A 27679-nucleotide genomic window follows, 5' to 3' on the forward strand; every position below is an offset into this window, starting at 1 on the left:
GTACAGCAGGTAGGACACTTGCCTTGCACATAACCAACATGTGCTCGATCCACAGTACCCCATATGGTTCACTGAGCACTGCCAGAAGTGATCCCTGAGCACAGAACCAGCAGTAACCCCTGAGTGTCACCAGGTGTGGCCCAAAAACAAAAACAAAAAATGGGAGGAAAAGGAAGGAAGGAAGGAAGGAAGGAAGGAAGGAAGGAAGGAAGGAAAGAAGGAAGGAAGAGATTCAACTGAGAACACCTCATTGAACCACATGGAACACTGAGAACACATTGAAGAATATTCCCCAAACGTTGAATGGGAACCAGAGAGTTGGTAGTGTGTGATGCAGCCTCTGAGTCACTGAGGAAGCCCTGAAACACACACACACACACACACACACACACACACACACACACACACACACATACACACACACATACACTTGCATCTTACAGTGCAAGGAGTCTACAGGGTCATTCATTAAAGCCTGTGAGTCAGGTTTTTGTAGCTTTTTTTTCTTTTTGGGTCACACCCAGCAATGTTCAGGGTTACTCCTGGCTCTACACTCAGGAATCACTCCTGGAAGGGCTCGGAGGACTATATAGGACGCTGGGGATTGAACCTGGGTTTGCCACGTGCAAGGCAAACACCCTACCTTCTGTGCTACCGCTCCCAGTCCCAGGTTTTTGGTAGCTTAATAACTGCTGCATCACTAACTCAGAATCTGATAGCTGAACATGGAACTCATTGCTGGAACATGGAACTGAATGGAGAGCAAAGAGTGATACACAGGCTGTGAAGTTCTGCGGGCTGGACAGGTGGTGGCTGTGATCTGAGACGGGAGTGCGTTTGCTCAGTCTGTCAATGACACAGCAGCGTGGCAGCTCGGGAAATGCTAGAAAAGATTAAAACACTGACACAAGGGCAGGAGAGAGAATGCAGTAGGGATGGCACTTGCTTTGCATGTGGCTGACCCAGGTTCAATCCCCGGCACCACATAGGGGCCTCCCAGCCGCCTAGAGTGATTCCTGAGCACAGCCAGGTGTGGACCCAAAATAAAACCAAAAATGACCGGTCTTGAAATCCCAGAATCTACGACTCCGGCCTAGAAGTGTCAAGGCTCTTGGGATACACCTGCCCTCCACCACCACACTGTGCCCGCAGGTCATGGAGCGCCCTGAACAATCACAGTCTTATCTACAAACCAAACGAGTTTAATGAGTGCAAAAGGGAAAGGGCGGCGCCGTCAGGGCCGGCCCTGGTAGTCCTGGAAGAAGTCGTTGCACATGACGGTGACGAGGGCCAGGAAGACCGCGTACTCCTGGAAGTCCACCTCCTGGTCACTGTTCTCGTCCAGGTTACCCATGAGCCTCTTCAGGCCCTCCTCATCCACCTGCTCCTGAAACAACAGCAGGGGGCATGGTTCAAGGGCAGCGCTTGACCAGGGCTGGGGAGGGGAGGATCACCATCAGAGACATGGGCGGGGGTGGGGTGGGGGTGGGGGGCTCTGAGGGGGAGTATCAGCCCTGGCAGCTTCTCCAACTCTCCCAGACAGGAGTGGGAGTGGGAGCAACCAACCCTCCCCCAGGAGCTCAGTGAGTTGGAGGCTTGTCCCCCTCTCCTCCACCTCACTGCTGGGAAAGACTCTGTCTGGGGACACACAGCACCCCAGACACAACATAAATTCATAAAAGGCAGAATCTTTATTTGTTTCTTTGTTTGGTTTTGGTTTGGGGCCACACCAGGTTGCTCAGGGCTTACTCCTGGCTCTGCACTCAGGAATCACTCCTGGCAGTCCTCTGGGACCATATGGGATCCAACCCAGGTCAGCCGCGTGCAAGACAAACATCCTACCCGCTGGACTACTACTGCCATACTATCTCTTCAACCCCTATTTGTTTGTTTGTTTGTTTGATGGGAGGGTGGTACTCAGCTCTTGACAGGGTTGGGATACCCTGTGTGGTGCTGAGGATGGAACCTGTGGCGGGCAAGGCAAGAGACTACCCACTGTCCTGTCTCTCTGTTCCCAACAGGCAACTTTTCGGTGCCAGTCAAAATGAAAACCAAATGTGAGGGAGTCGCACCTGGGCTCTGAGCTCGGGGCTGCTTCTGGCTCTGAGCGGGCGGGGCCCGGGGGATCAGGAATCAGACCCGGGGCGCCTGCATACAGAGCATGTGCTCAGCCCACAGAGCCTCTCCCCAGGCCTGTCAGGGAGTTCTGGCCAAGCTCAGTGTGTCCACACACGTCTGTGCCCTGAGTGCCACACTGGCGACAGATGACTTGGACACAGGTTGAGGGCCCACGGCACAGACCCAGTGTCTCTGCACAGGTCCAGGCGCACACCCACCCACTATCCCGTCCCACTGGTGGGGGGAGAGACAGGGCAGGAGCCTGGGACCTGGGCCAGGCCGCCCCCTCCAGCTCTGTGTGAGGAGTTGGGTCGGAACTCCATGGCCACCTAGGAGAATGGAGGTGAAGCAGGTGCAGCCCCTCACTCTGCACCCAGAACCTGAATAAAGTCAGGGAGGCAGGACAGCTGGTGCCTCCCCCCCACACACACACTGGGACCCCCAGGGCAGCCCAACCACTCACACACACTGGAACTCCCTATGAGCCCATGATCCCACACACATACTGGGACCCCCATGGGCCCATGTACCCCTACACACATCAGGACCCCCGTGTCCACTCTCCCCTATACACATGGGGACCCCTGGCACCCACTCACCCCTACACACTAGGACCACCCCCAATAGCCCACTCACCCACACACACAGCAGGACTCCCCCAGATCTACTCACCCCCACACACGAAGTTCCCCAAGGTGGTCCCACTCACCCCCACAAAGCTGGGCAGCTCCTTACGCAGAAGTTCCTTCATCTCGCCCTTGCTCAGCTTGAACTTGTCGCCCTCGGTGCCCGAGTACTTGTGGAAGGTGGTGACCAGCACCCCCAGGGCCTGCTCAAGGGGGCTCGACATCTTGGCCACGGGCTGCAGGGGTGCAGATGTCTCAGCTTAGCCCAGACACAAACCCCCCACTCCCGCCCCCTGAAGGGGACGGTGGGGCGACGTGTCCCCACAGACAGATGAGGGAGAGTGAGAATCATTTAGAGTTTGCATCACGGACACGAGCCACCTCCAGTGACCTGGCCACACCCTCGAGGCAGGGACCCTCCATGTGTCTGGAGGGAGGAAGGAGCCTGACCCCATCGCTAGCCCTTGGGCATTTCCTCTAGAGCTGAGGGTTCTCTGGGAGCCCAGGGGGAGCTCCAGGCTTCTCAGGGACCTGCAGGCTTGGAGGTCTGCTGAGCTTGGGGTCTGCTGGGCTCTGCCGTGGTCACGCCTGTGGCTTAGAGGTGCAAGCTGTTCTCCTCCCCACTCTGGCTCCTGAGGGCCTCTGTTCCCTCTGAATGTCCCCCCGACAGAGATGCAGGGTGTCTCTGCACACAGGGAGCAGGTCAGAAGGTGAAGGGGCTCCCCACCATGCAACTAGAAGGGCTGGAGCAATAGTAACCCAGGCAGGGTGTTTGCCTAGCATAGGGCTGACTCAGGTGCAGTCTCTAGAACACCACAGGGTCCCCAGAGCCCTCCAGGAGTTATCCCTGAGCACAGAGCCAGGAGCACATGCCAGGCGTGGGCCCATGTGCAGTGCCCTGGGGTGACACAGAAATCCTGGGACTCAGGGACAATCTCAGAGGTCGCCATCCTGGGGCCTCCCTGAGAAGTCCTGAGGGCATGGTGCACTCCAGGGTGGGGAGGAGCGAGGGGCCACAAGCTCCATGGCAGGACCCGTGTCCCCATGTAGGCAGGGACCCGCACGGCCAGGACTCCAGACTCCTCCTGTTGTTTCACGAGGGACTTTGTGAATCAAAATCCCAAACGAGCCCCAAACAAACCCAGAGCTCTCCTTAGAGCACATACACACTCACACACATACACACACACACATGCACACAGACACACACTCGCACATGTGTACACACAGACACAGATACACACATATACACACGACACATATATACACTCACCCTCTCTCATGCACTGAACACACGCTCACACCCCCACATGCACACACTCATGCACTCACACACATGCACACACATCCTTTCTCACACATGCACACACACACACACACACACACACATTCACACCCTCTCCCACATGCTCACACACAAGTACTCCATAATTCCGGGCACAGACCCCCCCCCCCCAAGAAGGCTCTCTGGGTTGGCACACCCAGCATGGGGCCCCGAGACAGAAAGACCCCAGAGAGGGTCTCAGAGTGACCCCCTACACTGAACAACCTGGAAAATCCTTATCTCGTACATCCTAGAAGGTTCCCCGGGGGAGAGGCCCAGAGAGCGACTCAGGCCACCAATGATGGCAGAGTGTGCCAGCCCTGGGGACCAGGCCAGGGTGCCCTAAGCACATAGCTACTCACCAGGACAGAGGTACAGAGGGAGCCAGGAAGCAAGCGGCCCAGAGCCTGGCGTGAGGATTTATAGGCAGCTCCCCGGGCCCCAATGTGGCACATTCAGACCCAAACCTGCTCTGACCTGTTCTGGAACCCTGGCCTCCTGCCACTCAAGCCCTGCCAGGCCCGCTCCACCCCAAGCCACCAGCTCTGCTGCCAAGCTGAGGAGACCCCAGCCCCACCCAGGGGAGACTGAGGCAGCCCTACAGGAGGGGACAGTCCCAGAGCGGGGGAGGGGAAGGGGGGCAGAAGGGCAGAGATCGTACCAGGCTTCATTCTCGTGACCTGCCTGAGTCACAGCTAGTTCCTGTGCAAGGCTGTGGGGCCATGTCCGAACACCATGTGTGTACATGAGGGTGACACCATCCGGGACCGACCGGGGCAGGTGAGGGGTCTCCGGAAAAGGCGCCTGACTGGGCTGACCCCAAGCGAGGGGAACACATCACTTATTAGAAGTCCCAGTCGAGAGGAGGAGGAAGGAGGTGCTGAAGGCCCTTCACGGTCACAGCCGTGAACAGTCTGTGAGGCTGAAAGAGCAAACAGAAACTCGCCCCTACGACCCCCCCACCAGCCCCCCCCAGAAAGTGGCTCTCAGCCATCAGCACCTGGAGGAGGGGTGTCAGACACTCCACCCCTCCCTGACAGCCGTGCAGCCTCACCCTTCCTGGCCCCAAGCACTGCCTGCTGCTGCCGCCCCCTGGCCAGACCGCTGACTCACTGCTGGTCCTGCCACATGCCTGGGGCGTGACTCAGCTGAGGGCGCAGCCCTGCTCTGAAGGAGTGGGGGGGAACTGGTCCCAGGCACTTCCTGCACACCCCAACAAAGAGCAGATCAGAGAGCTCAGCTGCTCTCTGCCTGGGACACTGGGACAGGCTTGGGTGACCCCTCTGAGGTGGTGGCTGTCACCTCCCCAGAGCCTCCAACCAGCTTCCCACTCCTTCACAGGGTAGGGGTTACCTCAGTTAGGTTCCCTCTCACTGCATGGCCACTGAGCCCCACTGGGAGTGACCCCTGAGCACAGAACCAGGAGTCATGCCCCAGCACTGCTGAATGTGGCTCACTTTCCAGGGGAAAAAAAAAAACTCACAGAGGCCTATTTTGGGAGCAGCTTGGACTGAGAACCCTTCACGGGATAGTAAGGCCCGAGGGCCCAAGGCTGCATGGACACACTTCTTTTTTCTCCTCTGGCTGGAGAAGGCATGAAGCCCACGTCGGCTAAGGCAGTGACCCCAAACCAGCGGGGTCCCCCAGCTCTTGCACAGGGCTGGGAGGGCTGGCCCGACCTATACCCCCTGCATACAAATCTCCATGCATCCACAGGTCCACACACATGGTGGAGACAGGGACATGTACATGATATAAACAGAGATGAGCATGTGGTGTAGATAAGGACAATCACATGGTATAGGAAGGGATGACACATGGTGTAGACAGGGATGTTCACATGGTATAGACAGGGATGGCACATGGTGTAGACAGGAACATGCATGTGGTGTAAGGTGGGACCTGTTTGGTCTCTGTGCATATGGTGTAGACAGGGACATACACGCGGTGTAGACAGAATCCTACACCCAGCGTGACTTTGACCCTGGGGTCCAGCTTCCCCTGGCTCTGGAAGTGCCCTCCCAGCTGTCCTCCTGCTGACCTTCGGTTCCCCTCCCGAGGTGAGTTGACGCCTCCCACTTCACGAACTTCACTATGCGCAGGGACCCCTCCTCCATGTCAAGGGGGCCAGGCAAAGCCCTTCCAGTGTGTGCCAGGCTCTCGCCTTAGCACCCCAGGTGAGCTCACCCCCCAGGCGCTCCCCGGCTCAGGGGCTGGGGCGGCCTCGGGAGCCACGCGGGCCCTGCGCCTCGGATGACGTGCGTGAAGCAGAGCTTCTCTGCCCGGGAGAGAAACTGAGCCTCTGCAGGAAGCATCTTCCTTCCCAGGTCCGGGGAGGGAACCAAGGACGCAGGAGGCTGAGATTCCGGCCCATGTCTCTTCCCTGCGCACAGAGGGTGCAGAGACTGACCCCTAGCGTCCATCACGTCCCCCTGCAGGGGACGCGCGGAGCCCGGCTCTTGCCCTGGGCAGCTCGCGAGCTATCCGGGCCCGAGCTCTGCAGCCGCAGGGTTTTGCCCGCTTGCCTGGCGCCCCCTGGTGACTGAGACGCGCCACTGCGGGCGGGTCTCCCGCGCTCTCCCCACCCCGCGCCCGCCGCCTCCAGCCCACACCTGCAGCTCCTGACTCACCTGGGAGCAGGCAGAGCTGACTCACCCCGCGGAGCCTTCCCACACCCACGCTGCTCACCGGCTCGCGTCGAAGGGTCTTCACCAAAGGCCCAGGCCACGTCTGTGGAAGGAGCCAGATGCCCGCTCGCCAGGAGCGTTTTTAAAAGAGCCGGAGGGAGCCAGGTGGCAGAGGTGAAGGTCTGGACGCTGCAGTCTGGCCCGCCTCTCAGGGCAGCAGGGATGACCAGGCTTAAGCCCCGGTCTTACCGCTGAATCACAGGCAACCTGGGGGCGGGACGGGCCTCATGGCTGGGCTTAAACCTGCTCAGGGCCTGGATCTCTTTCATTACATCCCTGCCCTTCCAGATGCGCTTTGAAATATCTTCTCATAACAAACTGTATAAAGTAACTTTTTTTTTCTCATAACAAACTGTATAAACTGTATAAAGTAACTTTTTTTTTGGAGGGGGACTGGGAACTATGCCCTGCAGCACTCAAGGCTTTCTCCTGGCTCTTTGCTCACAGGTCACTCCTAGCAGAGCTTGGGGGACCATACGGGATTCCAGGGATCGAACATGGATCAGCTGAATGCAAAGCAAACGTGTTCCCCACTGTACTATCTGTCCAGTCCAATTTGTTTATTTCCTGTGCTGGGGATCAAACCCAGGACATCACACATGCAAAGCAAGTGTTCTTCCGCTCAACCATCTCCCGGCAGAAATAACTTTCCTAACTTCCCCCAGAGAGCACGTTCAGTGTGGGAGAAGGCATTGGGGCTTGGGTTCTGGCCCCTTTGGATTTGTTGAGGTCCGTTCCCACCTGCGTTAGGGAGCAGCTGCTGTGTGTGAGCTGGTTTCCAAACATCGACCCATTTTACCACCTGAGCAGCTATAGATGCTCTGTCCCCTGTACAGAAGCAGGCACTGGACTGAGTTCATACAGCTGACGGTCTGGACAATAACAGGTGTGCCTGATATTCATGTACGTGCAGCCCCAGTGTCAGAGAAGCCTCAGGAATCCTCACTTTCAGATTTCGGCTGGGACCAGGCTCACTGCAGCCCATGGCCCCCAGGAGCCTCTCTCTGTTCCCTTCCTCTTGTCCTCAGATGCTCTTAGCAGTGAACTTCCACCTCTCCCCCTCTGCCCTAATGAGCAGACCTGACTGGAACCGGGATGTGCCCTTACCTCCTCCTATCATGCCTGCAGATATCCCCCAGGGCTCAACCAGGTCAGCTTCTAAGCCCCACTTGACTCTGTGAGACTTCAGCAAACAGATCTTCCCTGTCACCTCACCCCTCTCTAAGGCCCCTCAGCTCTGCACCAGGTGGACAGTCCTAGAATTCAAATCTGAGCAGGGGGTCTCTCCAGGAGAAAGCAGCATGCAAGCCCCTCTGGAAGGCTGCATTGCAGCACCCCTTTCCACACCCAGCCCAACTGATGCCCACACCCCCCATGCCTAGGCCCTCTCTGGCCCCTGCCAAGTCTTTGCTCCATCTCCATCCCTCTTACCACTGGCTTAAAGATTATCTCTGTCGGACACCCCTGAATCTACTTCTCAGCCTCCCTGTTTCTTTGGAGAAAGTGCCTGCGTGCACACACACATATATGCACATGCACACACTCATACATGTATGTGCACATGCACACACAGAACCAGTGCTATGTGGGGCAGGGGCTCCGCCCTGAACTCCAGCAGCCCTTTGCCCAGCACACGTGACGGTACCTGTTGTGTTTAGTTGTGTTTGTGTGTCTTCCCCTCAAGGCTGGACTCAGATCAACCCTGAGCACCAGGAACTTCTGGTGCCTTAGTGCCAGGGCTGTCCTCAGGCGCCATCCTCTCTCAGCCCCCAATATTGGTCTCTAGAGCCGACTCTAAACTCACCCCCCTCCAAAATCCTCCCAGCTGACCAGCTGCCACTGACCAGCTCTCTCTGGTCACTGGAAGCTTCCTTCTCCTCAATTCTTCTACTAAGATCACAAAAGGGGGTCTCAGTAGCAGTCGTCATTCCCTTCCTTGGCCACCCCTAGTCTGGCTCCTTCTTCTTCCCCGGCCAGCCCTGCTCTCCCTGCTTACCTGTGACCCACCACCTACAGGGAGGGTGCTGTGTTCTCTGAGAGGTCAGGAGGAAGCAGGAAAAAAAAAAAGATTCTGTGAGTGTATGTATGTGTGTGTGTGTGTTAATATCTGAGTTTGTTGTGTCTGTGAGTGTGGGTGTGTGATGGTGTGTATGAGTATGTCTGTCTGTGTCTGTGTCAGAATGTATGTTGTGAACATATGTGTGTGAGAGTCTGTGTGTCCCTTAGTATGTGTGTCTGGGAATGTCTGAGTGTCTGTGTGTATGTGTGTGTGATTGTGAGAGTTTGTATGTGAGAGTATGTGAGTGAGTGCGAGTGTGTGTCTTTGTGTGTGAGTGTATGAGCGTGAGAATCTGTGTATATCTGTGAAAATCTCTCTGTGTGTGTCTGTGAGAGTCTGTGTGAGAGCCTCTGTATATCTATGAGTGTGTGTGGGTGAATGTGTGTGAGTGTATGAATGTCTGAGAATCTGTGTGTCTGTGTGTGTCTGTGATAGTCTGTGTGTATGAGAGTTTCTGTGTATCTATGAGTGTGTGTGAGTGTGTTTGTGAATGTGTTATGAGGTGTGAGCATCTGTGTGTGTGAGTATATGTGTGTCTGTGAGTGTGTGTTTATGTCTGCCTCACTCCCAACAATCCCTAGTTTCCGCTTCAGAGCCCCTCAACTCCTTTGATCTCCTAGAGTTGAGAGCATGAGGAGCACTTTCCTTGAATGTTCAACGTTCTATTCTCTCTCTCTCTCTCTCTCTCTCTCTGTTTTTGAGAGGGGGTGGGGTGAGGGATGACCACACGTGGCAGTGCTCAGATCTTACTCCTGATTCTGCTCTCAGGGATGGCTCCTGGAAGGCTCAGGGAACCATGTGGGATGACGGGGATTGAACCCGGGGCAGGCATTGCAAGGTCAGTGCCCTCCCCTCTGTGCTCTGGCCCCAGCCCCACCAATTCTGACACAGTGGTTCCTTGCAGATTCCTCCATGAAAAGAGCACCAGAACATCTTTAGTTCAGCTCCTGGGAGAGGGCTGAGCCCCATAAAGACCTGCCATGATTAGAAGCTCAGGGCTTGGAATTTCCAACCCAGAGCAAGGAGGGGCCTAACACCAGAAATAACCAGTTGCACCTACCTCAGGCCTTTGTGAAATCCCAGGAGGAAGGGTTCATACTTCCCCATGGGGGCACCTCAGGGATGTCCACAGGACCTGGGTAGCTGTCCTGGAATCCTCCCAGGCCTCACCCTGCCTCTGTGTCCCTTATCAGATCTTCCAAGTAGCCGGGACACGTGAGCTAGTCCATGGGTCCTGTGACCTACTGGAGCAAACTAAACCAACCCCAGGAGATCCCGTGCGAACCCCACAGCTGCAGATCAGGGGGTGCCCATAGCTGGGTGTGCACTGATACCTGGAACAGGGGCGGCCTTGTGGGACTGAGTCCCACCTGCCCTCTGACGGCTTCCTGAGCTGCTGAAAGTTCAGTGAAGGAGACTCGCAAAGCAGGAAGGCCCGGGGTCCTCTCTGGGCTTTCCCTGCCTGGGGAGCAGAATGAGTGTTTCCTCCGGGACAGTCTCCATCCACAGCTAGATTGGGGAGCATCCCAGTTCTCAGAGAGAAGAGGGGTACGAATAAGCTGCCCCTTCAGGATCCCCAGGATGGAGGCCTCCTCCTTCTTAGCCATCCACACTGTCCCGAACAACCAAAGTTATTCTTCAGGAAATTTGTTCAGTATCAAACTATCCGTGTGCCCCCATCTCTGGCCACTCTTTCCTTACCCCACTGGTGTCCCAAAAGCACAGGCCATGCCCCAAAGCCCAGGCCCTGAGGACTGGTCTGAGCTGGTCACTCCCACCAGCTACCAGACACTCAGTGCCTCCCAGGGTCAGGAGTTGGGAGCTCAGGCCAAGCCACCTCTACCATCTGCGAAATGAAGTGGCAAAAGTCAGCAATTCATCACTTGGTGCAGACAGGAGTAAGAATAGGAAGATGAGGATGAGGCCGGAGTGATAGCACAGCGGGTAGGGCATTTGCCTTGCACGCGGCCGCCCCAGGTTTGATTCCCAACATTCCATATGGTCCCCTGAGTACTGCCAGGAATAATTCCTGAGTGCATGAGCCAGGAGTAACCCCTGTGCATCACTGGGTGTGACCCAAAAAGAAAAAAAAAAGAACAGAAAGATGAACACCATCCTGGAGAGGTGTGCCCTGGCCTCTTCCAAAGGGCCCCAGGGACCTTCTCTGGTCTCCAACAAGGAGACTTCAGAAAAAGAAGAGTCTCAAGGGAGTTAGCGATAATCCCAAAAATTACAGGGTGTTGCTCACCATGAAGTTCTTTCAGAGATCTCAGCCCAGATGAACATGTGACGCCAGGAAGGAGTCAGAGGCGTCAAGACACTGTTGGCTTCTGGGTCAGAGTCTTGCCTTTGCTGTCTTCTAGCCATCCAGATCTTTTCATTCTAAGAGGCAGAAGTTCAACTCAAGCTCACTGAAGCATAGAAAGGAACATGCCATGCCATGCCCTTGGCAGAGGCTGGGGACGCTTCTGCAGGGCAGTGAGCCCAGTGCTCTCATCCAGACTCTGCCCACCGGCCTCGCTCAGGGGCGACAGGGCCTCACCCTGAAAGAGGACCATGGCTGGGCCCTGGTGACCCTGAGTTTAAGGAACGATCTTGATGAGCCCAGTTCCCGGACACAGCCCTATACCAGGCCTATTCGCAGGGGCGGGAATGCTAAGTGCAACTATCCGGTCAGATGCCAGGGCGTGCACAGTCCCTCCCTTCCCCAGAGAAGTGAGTTCCTCAGTCATTCCACAAGCCATGTGCCTGGTGAACGTTTGATCCTCCAAATCCCCATTTTCCCCTTGTGGAACACGGGGATACTCATGTTCTCTCTCAAGTCCAGTGTAAGGATGTATGTGAGAGCCACAGTGAATGTCATTAGATGCGGTGGTAGAAAGAAATCCCATGGATCAACTGGCACATCTGTAACAGAAAACCACAGTTGGGCCTGAAGCCACAGAAACCAGGGACAGCCGCCTCCTCCTGTCTCCCAGGCTGAGTCGCTGGTCCCCCGAGCTGGCTCACCTTTAGTCATCGGCTGGTACCAGGTCCCATGGTTGAAGAAAAAGTCATAGAGTAAACCTGGAATGTGAGAAAAAAATATTTGCTTTATTCTTTCTCCTAGATAAGAAAGAACCATATTTTCTTCCCATTACATATGGCAAAGTACCAGAGTCCAATTTCAAATCTAGCCTCTTGGTGACGGGCTGGCCAGCTCGAGTTCGGTAAGTGGCCTTCCTGGTATCACAGGTAAGGGAATTGCTTCCCTACATGGGGGAGCACACTGTCCCCCAGCTCACCTGGGAATATCTAACAGTCACCTCGTGCACCCAGCTGCCTCAGTTTGTTTGGGTTTCAAAGGGGCCTTCCTTCCCAGAAAACATCAAGTATGATTTCTGGGGTTTCTGGGATATTTGGGGTTACCATGTAGACATGGGAAAAAAAGAAAAGAACTGAGTCGGAGAATTATGTCTACATTGCAAAAAGAAAAAGGAGAAGGAGGAGGAGGAAGAAGAGGAGGAGGAGGAGGAGAGGGAGGAGAAGTAGGAAGGGAGAGGTGGGGAGGGAGAGAGGAGAAGGGGGGAGAGAGAGAGGAGTAAGAGGCAGGGAGGGGAAGGGGAGGAGGACAAGGAGAAGAGAGGGGAGGAGGAGGAGAGGGAGTGAGGAGGAGAAAGTGGGGAGGAGGAGCGGGGTGGGGAGAGGCCTTGCATATGGTCAGCATGAGTTCAATCCCCAGTACCCTACATTGTCCCCCGACCCTTCCAGGAGTGATCCTTGAGCCAGGAGTAAGCCCTGAGCCCTGTTGGGTGTGGCCCCCCCAAAACAAAAAACTACAAGCAAGGCTGCAGTGATCGTACCAGGTGGTAAGACACTTGCTTCGCAGGCAGCTGACCCAGGTACAGTCTCACACCCCACATGGTCCCCTGACACCACCAACACAGAGCCAGGAGTAAGCCCTGGGCACCACCGGGTGTGGCCCCCCAACAAAAACCAAACAGCAAGACCTCTTTGCTCAGGGCGGGAGCAGTAGCTCAGCCTCTCCGGGGTAGAGCACATGCTTTGCATGCCAAAGCCAGGGTTCAAGTCCCAGCAGCTCATGGTCCCCTGATTGCTGTGGCTCACAGTCCCCAATCACAGAGCAAGGAATTGCCCCTGGCACAGCTGGGTGGGGCTCCCCCTCAAAAGAAATATTTGCTCAGAACAAGGTCCTCCCAAGGTGGGACCATCAACCGGCTTTCTGAACTTGCCTTGGACCTGATAAATGCTCGTTCCTAGGAGACCCAGGGCAGCCTGCAGGTGGGAGGGGAGAAACCGGCCCTGCACAGGCCTCATTCTGAATAGACCACGAATCTGACTTAATCCAGCTACACTGCACTCTGGGTGTCGTCTGCGCTGATAGATCTGGGGTCAAGCTCCAGGGATTAATCACATAGCCAGGATCAGAATTCAGTCACCGTGATTCCTTCTCAGCCCACACCTGCTCTCTCTTCCTCTCCCTTTTCCACCCCGTGACCCGGTCATGGCCATGTGCAGTTGGTTCTCTGCCCCTTCCCTCTGTTCTCTTTCTGGGAGCACCAGACAATTTCTGGAACCTGCATTGTCCATCAGCCAGTTCCTCCCTCCCGGCACCCCCACTGAGCTTTACAAACCCCCAGATTCACCAGGCAGCATTGCAGTCACAAGTCCTCACTGAGTGCCCACAGAACTCAGCAGACCTTTCGGACACCCTCCAGTCAGCTTCCTCGGTGTCACAGCCACTGCCAGGGACAGCCAGCCCTCTCCCCTCTCCCTACGTTTGTCCTGATCAGCGCCATCCTGCCATTCAAAACTGGCTTGGTCTCCCCATATCCCTGAAACTCTCTGGTCTCCCCATAGCTAAAACCCTCCAGGCCACACTCCTCACCCACCTGGTCACACACAGTGATTAGTCAGAAGCGCTGCCCGCGCCTCGGGGTTGCTGAGGAGGGAAGCAGACCGCAGGCCCAGGGCACAGATGGAGAGTTACGAAGGGCTCAGCTGTAGACAGTGGATGGGGAGCTGGAGAATCACCCCAGGACTGCCTGACCGGGAGGTTCTCCCATGGGGAGTGCAAACACTGAGGCCCCCAGATGAGAAGGAGTCTAAGACAGAGGTTGGAGGGTAGAGGGTGGCAAAGGAGAGAATGTCACCAAGTCGAATTAGGGAAATTGGATCACTCGAGCCTGTAAGCCAGTGTAAAGAATTCAGAACTTATCTAACAACAGCAGAAGGTCACTGGAGGATTCACGTTGGAATCATCTCATTTAGGTCTTCAGGATGACTCTGGGTAACTCTCCAAGAAGAAGGCAGAGTAGAAGTTCGTGCATGTGTGTTTGTTCTGTTTGGGGGGCTCGTTTTTTGGATTGGTTTTGTTTTTTAATTTGGTTTTGGTTTTGTTTTTCTGGGGGCAGAGAGGGGGAGGCAGTAGGCCACACCCAGCAGTGCTCAGGGCTTACTCCTGATTCTGTGCCCAGAGCTTACTCTTGGCAGTGCAGGGATTGAACCTGATTGCTTTTCTTACATGGGCTTCAGCCGCTATCCTACCTCCTCCAGTCCTGTAGCAATTTTACATAGTATTTTTTCTTTGAGGGGAGGATTTTGGGACACACCAAAATGTGTCACACAGCAATGCTCAGAGCTTACTCCTGGCTCTATGCTCAGGGATCACTCCTCGAGGTGCTGTGGGGACCATATGGGGTACTGGAGATCAAACTGGGGTTGGGGATGGAATTGGGGTCAGCAGTGTGCAAGGCAAGCAGCCGTCTTTCTAGCCTTATATTTGTTGTTTTGTCTGTTTGGTTGGTTGCTTGATTTTGGTCTGTCTCTATCTGGGACCCTGGGAAGAGTAAACAAAGCAAAACAGAGAGGTGAAAGGCCACATTCAATAAAACTAGTATAACTCAATAACGAACCATAAAAGGGACCCAATAAACACAGCACTGTTGGATCTAGGGGTGAGGCGGGGAAGGGGTACGTGAGACTGAGTAGAGACAGTTGCTGCCTCCTGCTGGGTCGCCTCATGGGCTTCTAAGGAAGTGGTGGGGCTCAGAACTGGGGCCTCAAACACCTGCACTGCATAGACTCGACTCTCAACAGCCCCACGAATGACAGTCCTCAAACCACACCTCAGGGCCCTTGGTCTCTGTGGCCTAGGTCCCCAGCTCCTGAGTTTTGGGGAGCTGTGGCCTCTGGCAGTGAGGGCTTCTCCTTTACAGAAAAAAAAAAGTCAGTCCTGACCACTGCTCATGTTTTTTCCTAGCTCATGGTCCTCCCCATCGAAAAGAATTTCAGGAGGTGAACTAGAACAGGGGTAAGGCACTAGCCTTGCACACAGCCAACCTGGGTTTGATCCTGGGCCCTGAGCACAGAGTCAGGAGCAAGCCCTAAGCTTGCCTGGTTGGTTTGGTTGGTTATAGCTGAGTGCAAATATATATATATGTATATATATAGTAAAATATATAATAATAATTTGCAGAGAAAACAAATAGCAAAGCAAAAAATGTAATACACTGTGATTTACAAAAGTGTTGATAACAGTGTCTGACTCGAAACCTACCACCAGTATTAGCGTCCCTCTACCCAGGACCCAAAGCTCCCCGCACCTGCCTCCTTAACAAACTCATTTTATTTTGAAATGTTGAAGCAAAGGTATTTTATTAAGGGCCAGGAGAGAGCCGAAAGGACAAGTGTGTAGGCATTGCATGGAGAGAATGAGGACCAATCCAGACCTGAGTAGGATTAGCCCCTGAGCACCAAGGGGAATGCCCCCCCCAATAAAAAAAATGAGAACGAGAAGAACTTTTATTAGGAGAATAGAGAGAAATGCAAATGAGAACTCCTCACTCCAAATAGAGGAGAGAGCCCCATCAAGTACAAGAGGGGATTCAAACAGAAAGAAATCACACAAAATCACACTCGACACCTTGGGGATGTTGGTGACTCCGGAATGGAATCCTCCCCCTCACTCCTCTTGCTTTCCTGAGGTTGATCTTTTTTTTTTTCTTTTTGGGTCATACCCGGCAATGCTCAGGGGTCACTCCCGGCTCTGCACTCAGTAATTACTCCTGGCCATGCTCGGTAGAGCGTATGGGATGCTGGGAATCGAACCCGGGTTGGCCGCATGCAAGGCAAATGCCCTACCCACGGTGCTATTGCTCCAGTTCTGCCTGAGGTTGATCTTAAAGAGTTTTCACAAACTGCAGCTTGGGCTACTAGCAGCTGAGCATCTGTTGCTAGGATGCTGTCTGGGCAAAAGCACTTGGTCGTCTTTTCCTTCCATCAGCACCTTCCATACCTGCTGAACTTTCTCCTCTCCCCAGGGCCTCCAGACAGCTCTGGGCTAGTGCTCAGAGTCCTTGCAGGCCTTGGCTCCTGCTTCTCCAAAGGGGTCTGGCTATCTGGGTTGGTAAGGGTTTGACAATAGAGTGACTTCTTTGCTCTGGATGGGATCTTGGTTAGATTCCTTCCTGAAACCCTCACCAGTGGCACCTGCCTCTAAAGGAAAGGACGGAATGGAAGAAGAGGCTGCTGCCCAAAGCCTGGGGTAGGGGACCACCACGTTCCTGAGGAGGAAGCAGTAATGTTTGAGAAGGGAGCAGTCTGAGGAAGGGCCTCAGATGAGAGGCACCTCAGCCACAGGGAGGGGGCTTGGGAAGGGACCAAGTCCTTCCTGTTGCTTTGTGCTGTGATGTCTTAGTCACAGGGGCCAGCAGGGGTGAACAGGCAGGACAGGATGCGAGAACATCACGCCCTCTTCATCTGGTGTCAGGTGATTCAGCCCTGACTCCCAAATGCCAGAAAGTCACAGAAGGAGCTGCGGAAACAGTACAAGGTTGCCATGCACTTAGCCAGTCTTCAGCACCACCTCTGGACCCCAAAGCACCAGCCGGGAGTGATCCCTGAATACAGAGCTAGGAGTAGCCCTTGAGCACGACTGGGTGTGGCCTTAGAAACCAAAATTAGTTAATTGATGGATTAAATACTTGACTTTTCAGATCTAAAGGGCATGCCATATTCCAAGGGAGAAAATGATTCAGAATGATCAAAACTCTAGCATGTTCTCATTGCGTTCCTGTGGTAAGGAAGAATTAAAATTAAGCAGACTTCAATTTTCAGATTTCCAGACAGTCGCAGCTTTTCCAGTGCAAAGCTAAGCTCCCATGAAAGCGAAAGAACTGCTCAGAGCCAAGGGGATACTGAAAACCAAGGAAGTTTGAGTTCATGCCACAGCTGCCCCGGGGAAGGGGGTTTCCTGGTTCGCAGGAACGAGGGCCTCCGGCTGTCAAAACTGATCACAAAAACCCATGACTGCAACAGCAAGTAGCTGGCAACTGGGAAGTCCCTGGCATGAGGCAAAGCTCCTAAAAGACCTGGTCCTTTAGTGAAAGGAAGAAAAGGAAAACCTCCCACCAGCAAGATAAGATCCCTAGGAAGCATGCACCTGATCTGAGCCTGGATGGATAGAGGAGCAGTTTCCCTAGAGAGATTTTTACCCCAGCCTGCCTTCCCACAGATCCAGGAGCTTATTTGGCTGGCAGGATTCACAAAAGCTGAAGGCAAGAAGTCTACTTTTAAAAAAACGATACTGGGGCTGGAGCGATGACACAGCGGGTAGGGCGTTTGCCTTGCATGCGGCCGACCCGGGTTTGATTCCCAGCATCCCATATGGTCCCCTGAGCATCGCCAGGAGTAATTTCTGAGTGAAGAACCAGGAGTAATCCCTGTGCATTGCCGGGTGTGACCCAAAAAGAAAAATAAATAAATAAATGATATCAAGCACTACAATGGAAATAGTCTTGGGGGCTTCAAAGAGCAAAAGGGCTGGGCAGAAGGCACAGCGGCTGCGCATACAGCTGGGGTTTAAATCCCCAACACCACATAAGGTCCTCTGAGCACCACCAGGTTCTAGCAGAGCTTGGTGTGGCTCCCCGCCCCGCCTCCCATTCCCCCACCAAACAAAAGAAAGAAAAAGAAAAATGCATTTGAAGGTCCTGAAACCAGAGTGAATGGGATTCTCCCAGGGGACACATAGATTAAAATTTGGTTTGATTTTGTTTGGGGGTCACACCTGGCGGTGCTCAGGGCTTACCCCTGGCTCTGTGCTTAGGGATCACTCTTAGCAGGACTTGGAGGAACCACATGGGGTTCTGGGGATCAAACCCAGACAAGCACCATACTGTACTACCAGTCAGGCCCAAGACTGGTAGTTTAAATCTATACAACAAAGAAACAAATCTAAAATTAAACAGTCCCACATAGTTCTGGTAGATAATTTTACCAAATAATCAAAAGGGGGGAAAGTCTTACAAAGCGGTATCTCCAGAAAACAGGAAAATCCTGTTCCTCTTAATTTGTGTGGCAGGAGAAAAAAGTAATAACTTTGTAATATCAGGTGACTAAATAAAAAAAAATAAAAATTTATGTGGCAGGTATAAGATAAATTTGTGGGAAAGAAAGTTTGTTGTCCTATAACCTGTTCTTCTTTTGTCTCTCAAAGCAAAAGAACCCAGAAGTTCAAGTTCAAATGAAGGCCGCACTCCCAACCTTTTCTTGGTAGCTAGGTGTAGCCACATGGCTAAGCTCTGGCCAAGAGAAGCAGACAGAAGTGATGGATATAGCTTCTGATTCATCCTGTTAATGACAAAGAGCACATGCCATCCCTTCCCTCGCTGCTTGGAAGCAGGGGCCACTAAAACCACAGGAACCAGGGATAGTTGAGGAGCATCAAAGCTGCCCAGACAGTCAACCTCCAGAATTCTTACAAGAAAAATGGAGTCCCTCATGCAGGTTCAGGCCACTCATAGGCATATTCTGGAAGATATGAAACTCTAAGTCAAAAGGATATTTGGGGGCCAGAGCGATAGCACAGCAGATAGGGTGCTTGCTTTGCACACTGCAAACACAGGTTTGATCCCCAACAACTTATATAGTTCCCTGATCCCATCGGAAAAAAATATTTGTTCCCTGAAGCTTATGGCAGCATTATTCACAACAGCCAAAACATAGAATCAAGTTAAATCCTCAACAGATGACTGGACAAAAAAAGTTCTGGGAGATACAGATATATGTAGCACTGTAGCACTGTCCTCCCGTTGGTCATCGATTTGCTCGAGCGGGCCCAGTAACCTCTCCATTGTGATACTTGTTGTTACTGTGTTTGGCATAACAAATACATCATAGAGAGCTTGCCAGGCTTTGCTGTGAGGGCAAGATACTCTCGGTAGCTTGCCAGGCTCTCTGAGAGAGGTGGAAGAATTGAAGCCGGGTCGGCCCGGTTGGCAGCATGTAAAGCAAACAAAATGGTGGGTGTCGCAGGAAGGATATGGGGGACACAAGTGGTAGGAAATGTGCACTGGTGGAGGGATGGGTGTTGGGACACTGTATGGCTGAAACTCAATCGTGAAAGCTTTGTAATTGTATCCCACAGTGACGTGGTGATTCAATTAAAAATAAAAATATATATAAAAAAGAAAGGGACCCCCTGTAAGAACAAAGAAGTCTGTGTTCAGCCCAATTGGCTACTGAACCACAGAGGATAGAGTAAGTTGGGAGGTTTTACCTATATCCCTGAGACACACATGTTTTTTCCAGTCATATCTCATAACTTAGGCCCTCACTAGCGTTACACAAAGACAACAGCCTCCTCTGAAAGTCACAAGAGTCGGGGGAAGAAGAGGTTACTTAAAGGAATACAAATCTGCCATTACAAAGATGAAGTTCTATTGGAGAGAGAGGTAAAGGCACCTCCCTTACATGTGGCCAAGCAGGGTTCAAACCCTAGAAACCTATATGGTCCCCCAAGTCCTGCCTAGAGTGATTCCTGAGCACAAAGACAGGAGTATGCCCTGAACACCACCAGGTATAGCCCGAAAACAAGCAAAACACTGTGGGAGATAGAGAGATGATAGAGAGAAATGGTGGACACATACATGCATACATGTGTACATCGATATAGAGAGATATGGTGGATACATACATGCATACATACATAGAGAAATGGTAGATACATACATATGTACGTAGAGAAATGGTAGATACATACATGCATACATACACAGAGAGAGAAATGATGGCTACATACATGCATACATATATACATAGAGAAATGGTAGATACGTACATATATACATAGAGATATTTAAAGGGATACTACTCTGTCACCAAAAAGATGAAATTAGACAAGAGATATAGGACAAGGGTTTAGGCACTTTCTTCACAGCCCAATGACCTCCAGTAGACCTCAGTCCATATATAGTTCTCCTGAGCACAGAGCCTGGAACAGACCCTGAGCACCAATGAGTGCAGTCCCAGAATAAACAAGCAAACTAAGGATGAAATTAGGACAAAACAGACAATACTTGATGTGATTGTACTCAATGACATGAGTAAGGAAGTGCAAGGCAATCACCAGATTATTTCACTTATTTATAGAATATGAATCATTAAAGCAAATGCACTGGTGAGAATCAACAACACTAGCTCCAAACTCATTGACAACTGGAGGGTGTGAGGGGTGAGCAGAGGAAGCAGAGGAATATTCTGGGTTCAAGGGGGCACGTTTCAGATATAGGGAGCAGTGACAATTATACATGTAGAGAGGTGTGAAGCCAAAATACTTAAAATTTTATAATATTGGAACCCAATGATAAACCCTTAAAACTTTTAAAAACAGAAAACCAGAAAAGATAGTATAGGGACAAAGGCACACAGCTGACCCTGGTTCAACGCCCAACACCACGTGGTCCTTGAACATCACAGCCTGAGAGGCCAAAGCACCTATGATGTTCAAGGATCTACATAGTCCCAAGCATCACTGCATCTTTGTACCCTCACGCTGCGCCCCCAGCCTGGTTGTCCATGGATCTTTGAGAGGAGCCCCAGGCCTCCTGAGCACCGCTAACAAGGCCCCCAAGAAATAACAGTACAAATACAAAAATAAATGAATACCCTCGTCAAGCTGCTACTAATTTTGGTATCTGTTACATACAGTCAAAGCAGTATTTAGATTAGATTAGATCAGCTCACCCTAGGTGGAAACACCAGAAATAAAAAAGAGGGGAAAGGTACATTGGAAGTCATGTCAATTACTATTATAGATGCAGAATCTAAAATAACCGGTTAGCAAATAACATCTGGTATCGTGGCCCAGAGAGATAGGACAAGGGTTAAGGCAACTGCAGCCATGAATCTGGTTTGAATTCTCTGCCCCATGTGTGATCCCCTGACTACAGTCAGGAGTGATCCTGAGCAGAGCCAGGAGTGGTCCCTGAGCATCTCCAGATGTGTCCCCTCCCTTAAAAAATGTCTATTATTATATTTTTAAATACATTATGACTAAGTTGCGTTTATATGCCTTGAATGCAGAAATTGCTTTAACATTAGAAAGTATATTGGGGGCTAGTGGAAGTAGTGTCCAAGTAGTGACACTACTTCCACTACCCAGCCATCGCCACACTCAAGGACACTTTCCGGACCTGTTCGGCCTTGCGACACATCATAAGACACTAAATACCCATCTTCCGGAACTGTCGTACCATTTTTGATAGGGTTCAAATATGGTGACACCTACAAGGGTGATTAGAGTCCGCCCCAAAAGCCTCTATCCCTCTCGGAAAGACTGGCAAGCTACCGAAAGTATTCCGCCCGCACGGAAGAGCCTGGCAAGCTATCCATTGTGTATTCGATATGCCAAAACCAGTAACTACAACTGGTCTCATTCACCTGACCCTGAAGGCTTCACCGACATGGCAGCACTGAGAAGGATGAGAAAGGAGAGGCCCACAAAATCTCAAGGCCGACCTAGGCTGCCACAACGAAGGAAGACAAAAATGATCATCTGTACTTTCAATGCACGTACGCTAGCATCAGATGCATCCATCGAGGACCTGATGGTACAAGTGCGAATGATCAAGTACAACATCATTGGTCTGACCGAGACAAGAAGGCACAAATCTCACCATGCCGTTTTCGACACTGGAGAAGAATTGTTCCTCAGAACATGCGATAAAAGAGGTGTTGGAGGCGTCGGTGTCCTTGTCAACACAAACTTGGCCAAGAGCATTGATTCATTCGAATGCCTAACAACCTGAATCGGACGTTTACATTTGAATAGATGTGGCTCACTGCCTGCAGTTTCTATCTTCGTTGTCTACGCACCAACATCTCACTATGATGAAAGAGAAATCGAGAAGTTCTACATGGAGCTAGAGAAGTTCTATAAAGAAGACCACACCTTCTATAAGATCATTGTGGGTGATTTTAATGCCAAGATAGGACCGAGAAGATCAGCTGAAGAACTTCACATTGGGACCCATGGCCTAGAATGGAACGAACAGCGTGAGAGACTGTCTGAGTTCATCATGTCGACCAAGACCATTCATGGTAACTCACAGTTCCAGAAGGCAGAATCTAAACGATGGACATGGGAGTCTCCCGGTGGACGATTCCACAACGAAATAGACCACATCATATTCAATCGACGGTTTTGCCTGACTGATGTCGCTGTTGTCCCAAAATTTCGAATGGGATCGGACCACCGTCTCCTTCGTGCAAAATTCTACTTCACAGAGCGGGGAGAAAGGGCTGCAAAGTTCAAAAAGAGAACTCCCAGAATGACCACCAACTGGGAACTCTTTGGTACTATTGCGGCAACATGGGAAGATGCCATTGTTGACAACATTGACGAGGAATACGATCGACTGGTTCAGCACCTCCACGAATGTGTGAGGAACGCCGAGAGAGATAGCCACAAAACATCGCCTATCTTCGAAAACTCTTGAGCTAATTCACCAGCGTGGTTTGGCGCATGCCTCAGGCAACCGCAAGCTAAGTCCGAGCTCACAAAGCAGTGCAGAGATGTGATCAAGGAAGACCTCAAAGAGAGAAGAGCAGAAGTACTGGTAGATGCAGCAGAAGCCGGGAAAAGTATTCGTAACGCCCGCCTGTCCTTCGCCAACTACAAGACCAAGATGACTGCCCTCCGACGTCCTGATGGATCCATCACATCCTCCAGAACGGCAATGGAGAAGATTATCCATGACTTCTACTCAAATCTCTTCGATAGCCATGTCCACTTGCCGACATACCAAATTCCACAGGATGGATATGTCGTTCCCAACGTTCTCCCTTCCGAAATCCGACACGCCATTTCGTCAGTAAAGAAACAAACAGCACCCGGCCCAGACAAGGTCAGACCTGAACACCTGAAGAACCTGCCGTCAGTACTCATCAATACACTGGCTCGGCTCTTCACTCGCTACCTGTCTGAATGCAAGGTTCCGTCCCAATGGAAAACCAGCAGGACTGTACTACTTTCAAGGGAGACATCCATGACATTGGCAACTATCGCCTGATCTGCCTATTGTCTGTCATCTATAAGTTGTTCACTCAAGTCATCCTAAATAGGATTGGCAGAACACTAGATGAAGGACAACCATGCGAGCAAGCAGGGTTCCGCAAAGGAGTCAGCACCATCGACTATATCCACACGATAACCAAGCTCATTGAGGTTTCTCGGGAGTTCAAGATGCCGCTCTGTTTAAAGTTCATTGATTTAAAGAAGGCCTTTGATTCTGTTGAGACGGAAGCGGTCATGGAAGCCCTAGCCAATCAGGGCATTCAAGCCCAATACATCAGGATCCTCCGTGAGCTGTATTGCGGATTCACTACCAGGATCTCACCATTCTACAAAGAAGTGAACGTTGATGTCAAGACAGGGGTGCAGCAGGGTGATACCATTTCACCGAAACTCTTCAGTGCCACCCTCGAGAACATCATGCGACGACTGGAATGGGAAGGAATGGGAGTGAAGATAGATGGTCGGCAACTACACCACCTCCGCTTTGCTGATGACATTGTTTTAATAACACCAAACATCAGCCAAGTGGCACAAATGCTGGCCGACTTTGACCGTGAGTGTGGAAAGGTAGGACTACAGCTGAATCTTACGAAGACAATGTTTATGAGAAACAGCCTCGTTCCTGACGCCCCATTCGCTCTCAACGGAACGACCATCTCCGAATGCAACAGCTATGTGTACCTAGGTCGAGAGGTCAACATGACAAATGACCTGGCACCCGAGCTGCGCATGAGGAAGAGAGCGGCTTGGAACGCCTTCAAGAACGTCGAAGAAATAGCTAAGAGGATAAAGAACCTCTGGCTCCGGGCACATCTCTTTGATTCCACTGTTCTTCCTGCATTAATATATGCCTCAGAGACCTGGGCCCTACGCAAACAAGATGAGAAACGCTATTCAGGTCTCCCAAAGAAGAATAGAAAGAGCTATGCTTGGAATATCACGTTTCACTCAAATGAGAGAAAGAATCCGGAGTTCTGACATCCATCGACGATCAAGAATCAGGGACACTGTCTCATTTGCCAAGGTGTCGAAAATCAGATGGGCTGGTCACGTAATGAGATTTAAAGACGACCACTGGACTAGAGCTGTTACCAACTGGATTCCACGGGATGTCAAAAGATCACGTGGCCGCCCACCTACCAGATGGTCAGACTTCTTCGTCAAGATCATGAACGATCGGTTTGAGGCCCTTCATGTTCCCGGAGCGAACAGATGCCATTGGGCTACACTAGCACGCGACAGGGACAAATGGAGACGTTACTGGCTCCCTCTTGAGCAAATCGACGACTAACGGGAAGTTAAGTGATTAAGTGATTGGGGGCTAAAGACATAGTACAGAGGGTACAGCACTTACCTTGCACACAGCAGACCCTGGTTCAATCCCCAGCACCTCAAACAATCCCAGGTACCTCCGGGCAAAGAGTTAGGAGAAATCCCTGAATTCCCCCTAGGGACTCCTGGGCACAGAGCCAGGAGCAATCCCTGAGCACTGCCAGGTGTGGCCCAAAACACCAATAAATACGTAAATGTAAAAATAATAAATTAGAGGCTGGAGTGATAGCACAGTGGGTAGGGCATTTGCCTTGCACACAGCCAACCCAGGTTCACTTCCCAGCATCCCACATGGTCCCCCGAGAACCACCAGGAGTAATTCTTGAGTGCATGAGCCACTAGTAAGCACTGTGCATCGCTGGGTGTGACCCAAAAAGCAAAAATAAAATAAAATAAAGTATATTAATGTAAGTCAACACATTTTAAATATATATATTAAATAAGGAAAGCCTGGCAAGCTACTGAGAGTATCCCACCCACACGGGCAGAGCCTGGCAAACTCCTCGTGGCGTATTCGATATGCCAAAAACGGTAACAACAGGTCTCATTCCCCTGACCCTGTGCATCGTCAGGTGTGACCCAAAAAGAAAAAATTAAAAAAAGAACAAATGTATACCAAACCTTTGGCCTTTGATTGCAAAACTTAGCTGACCCCAGAGTGAGGAGAGGGGAGGGAGAGGTTGAGTAGGGGTGGCATGAGGACAAGAGTGGAGGGTCTTGGGCACTTTGTTGGTGGTAGGGTGCAGTAACTTTGTCAACGTCATGAAAGTTAACCCCTGTAACAGTTTACGTAAACTTAAAAAAAAACATATAAAGGGAGGAAAAGTACATTTAAATTAAACATATAAATTAATTTTACATATAAATCAATTTCACATTAAATTAAACATATAAAGGGAGGAAAGGGTACACCTATGAGTGCCTGAAGTAGCATTGTCCTCCCACTGTTCATCAATTTGCTCGAGCGGGCCCAGTAATGTCTCCATCTTGAGACTTGTTGTTACTGTGTTTGGCATATCGAAAACGTCACGGGGAGCTTGCCAGACTTTGCCGTGTTGGCGAGATACTCTCGGTAGCTTGCCAGGCTCTCAGAGAGGTGTGGAGGAATAGAACCTGGCTCGGCCGGGCTGGCCATGTGCAAGGCAAATGTCCTACTGCTGTGCTATCGCTCCAGCCCTTAAGTAACCTTAGAAAAATCAAAAACAAAGAAAGAATCCCTGCTTTTATCACTTTCCCAATATTAAGCTGAAGGTTTGAAAACATTTGAAGGGATCAGAACAATAGTACAGCCGGTGGGGCACTTGGCCTTACACACAGCCAACCCAGGATTGATCCCTGACACCTCATATGATCCCCTGAGCCCTGCCAGGAGTGATTCCTGAGCCCAGAGCCAGGAGGAGTAAGCTCTGAGCACCACCAGGTGTGGCCCAAAAACAAAATAATATTTATTGTTATTATAATCATAATAAAAACATTTGAAGTGAGGGCCTCCTGAGCACTGCTCAGAGGTCTCAGACCCATTCTGGTTGATTTGGTAGTTTAGTGATGTTGGGGCCACTTCAGGGGTGCTGGGGATGGAATTCAAGACCTTGTGACTGCCAAACAAGGCACTGCAGTCCTTTCAACTCTCTTCTTGGTCTGAAATCATGGTTCCTAAGTCTAAATAAATAAGTGATCCAATGACCTCCATAGAAAAGATAGGCTCTGGGGCTGGAGCGATAGCACAGCAGGTAGGGCATTTGCCTTGCACACGGCCGACCAGGGTTCGATTCCCAGCATCCATATGGTCCCCCGAGCACCGCCAGGAGTAATTCCTGAGTGCAGAGCCAGGAGTAACCCCTGTACATCACTGGGTGTGAGACCCAAAAAGGAAAAAAAAGAAAAAGAAAAGAAAAAGAAAACACAGGCTCCCAAGCAGAGAGGTCGGAGAAGCAGCCTGACTATAAAGAGGGCAGCAGAGACGTTCTGTTAGACTGAGAAACTGGTGAACACTCACGTGGGCAGCCCGACCACTGGCACGTCACTTCCTCTTCCAAATCCACAGCCCGGAGATGCCTCTTTCCAGAGTAGCATGTTCAGTGAAAAAGAAGTCAAGTCACAGTGGACACAGCACTGTGGACTGTGACCCTTGTTTCCTGGTGTCTTTGGCCACACTGAGGGCCAATATATCACGGCCGGACACAGTGACTGGAACAACCCCGCCCCAGCCCAGGAAATAGCGGCTGCCAGCCAAAATAATCAAAGTTTGAGGTGGATAGCTGTTACCATGGGCTCCTCAACAAAGAGCCGTGGGAGCAGGAGAGAGATCTCAGGGGGCTGGAATGTGGCAGAAAAGCTGGAAAGTGGTGAAATCAGGAGGTGAGGGACATTTGTCAGCCAAAGAATTCCAGACAAAACATAAAGAAAGACCCAAGTCAGGCTTTCATCACCAGATCCCCTTCCAACATACCCCTCCCCAAAACCATTTATTTTCCTTATCAGCATTTTATCATCAAATTCCCTATCTTGCCTAACACACGGCCAACCCGATTCAATCAGCCCATACGGTTCCCTGAGTCCTGACTGGAATGATTCCTAAGTGCAGAACCAGGAGTAAGCCCTGAGCATGATTGGGAAAACAAATGACGGGAACGGCTGAGAACAAATGAACCAATGCATGAGCTGGGAGGTAGGTTTGAGGAAATACTTCAAAGGGCAGAAGGAAAAATTAAAGAGCTTCCTTTCTTCTGCACACAGGTGCATGCTCTGACACCAGATACATCCATGGCCCAGCGTTTCTTTTGTGGGATGTTTTGTTTGTCGGTTTTGAGGGGGGTTTCACGGCGGGCACACCTGATGATGCTCATGACTTACTCCTGACTCTGCACTCACGGATCACTCCTGCCTATGCTCAGGGGACCTTCTGCAGTTCTGGGGATCAAACCGGAATCAGCTGCATTCAAGGCAAGCACCCAACCTGCTGTGCTTCAACCCCTGTTTTCTCTATTTTATTATTATAAAAGCTAGAGCTTGGGTGCTCTGATCTGATATTTGTTTGTTTTGCAGTTCTGAAGAACAAACCCATGTCTCACACAAGTGAGAGAGGTTTACCACAGAGCTACATTTGAATGATAAAATATTTTAAAAGTTGTAACACTGTAGCACTATCCTCCCCATTGTTCATCGATTTGCTTG

General features: G+C 51.3%; 2 protein-coding genes across 3 annotated transcripts in view; one reads left to right on the forward strand and one right to left on the reverse strand.

Moving 5' to 3' along the window:
- FMO5 (flavin containing dimethylaniline monoxygenase 5) overlaps positions 1-27679 on the forward strand; it is a 241443-nt gene that overhangs the window by 131681 nt on the left and 82083 nt on the right. The window lies entirely within an intron of this gene.
- S100A2 (S100 calcium binding protein A2) lies at positions 1222-26600 on the reverse strand. 2 transcript variants are annotated; one of them, XM_056123847.1, is made up of 5 exons: positions 26502-26600; positions 11824-11880; positions 11063-11196; positions 2828-2980; positions 1222-1387 (listed from the first exon to the last, which is right to left on the reverse strand). In XM_056123847.1, exons 3-5 carry the CDS (start codon positions 11063-11065, stop codon positions 1235-1237), a joined length of 309 nt encoding a protein of 102 aa, XP_055979822.1. In that variant the 5' UTR covers positions 11066-11196; positions 11824-11880; positions 26502-26600; the 3' UTR covers positions 1222-1234. The 2 variants fall into 2 exon arrangements, with proteins under 2 accessions (XP_055979822.1, XP_055979823.1); XM_056123848.1 differs by lacking the exons at positions 11063-11196; positions 11824-11880; positions 26502-26600 and adding an exon at positions 4730-4787.

Source organism: Sorex fumeus, unplaced genomic scaffold, assembly GCF_029834395.1.
Source record: "Sorex fumeus unplaced genomic scaffold, SorFum_2.1 ptg000047l, whole genome shotgun sequence".
NCBI classification, from domain to species: domain Eukaryota; kingdom Metazoa; phylum Chordata; class Mammalia; order Eulipotyphla; family Soricidae; genus Sorex; species Sorex fumeus.

Excerpts from the sequence above, each read along its gene's own strand:
- S100A2 (XM_056123847.1), bottom strand. Across the intron at positions 1,388-2,827 it reads AGCTGCCCAGCTTTGTGGGG|GAGCAGGTGGATGAGGAGGG; the intron begins GTGAGTGGGACC and ends CTGTTGTTTCAG.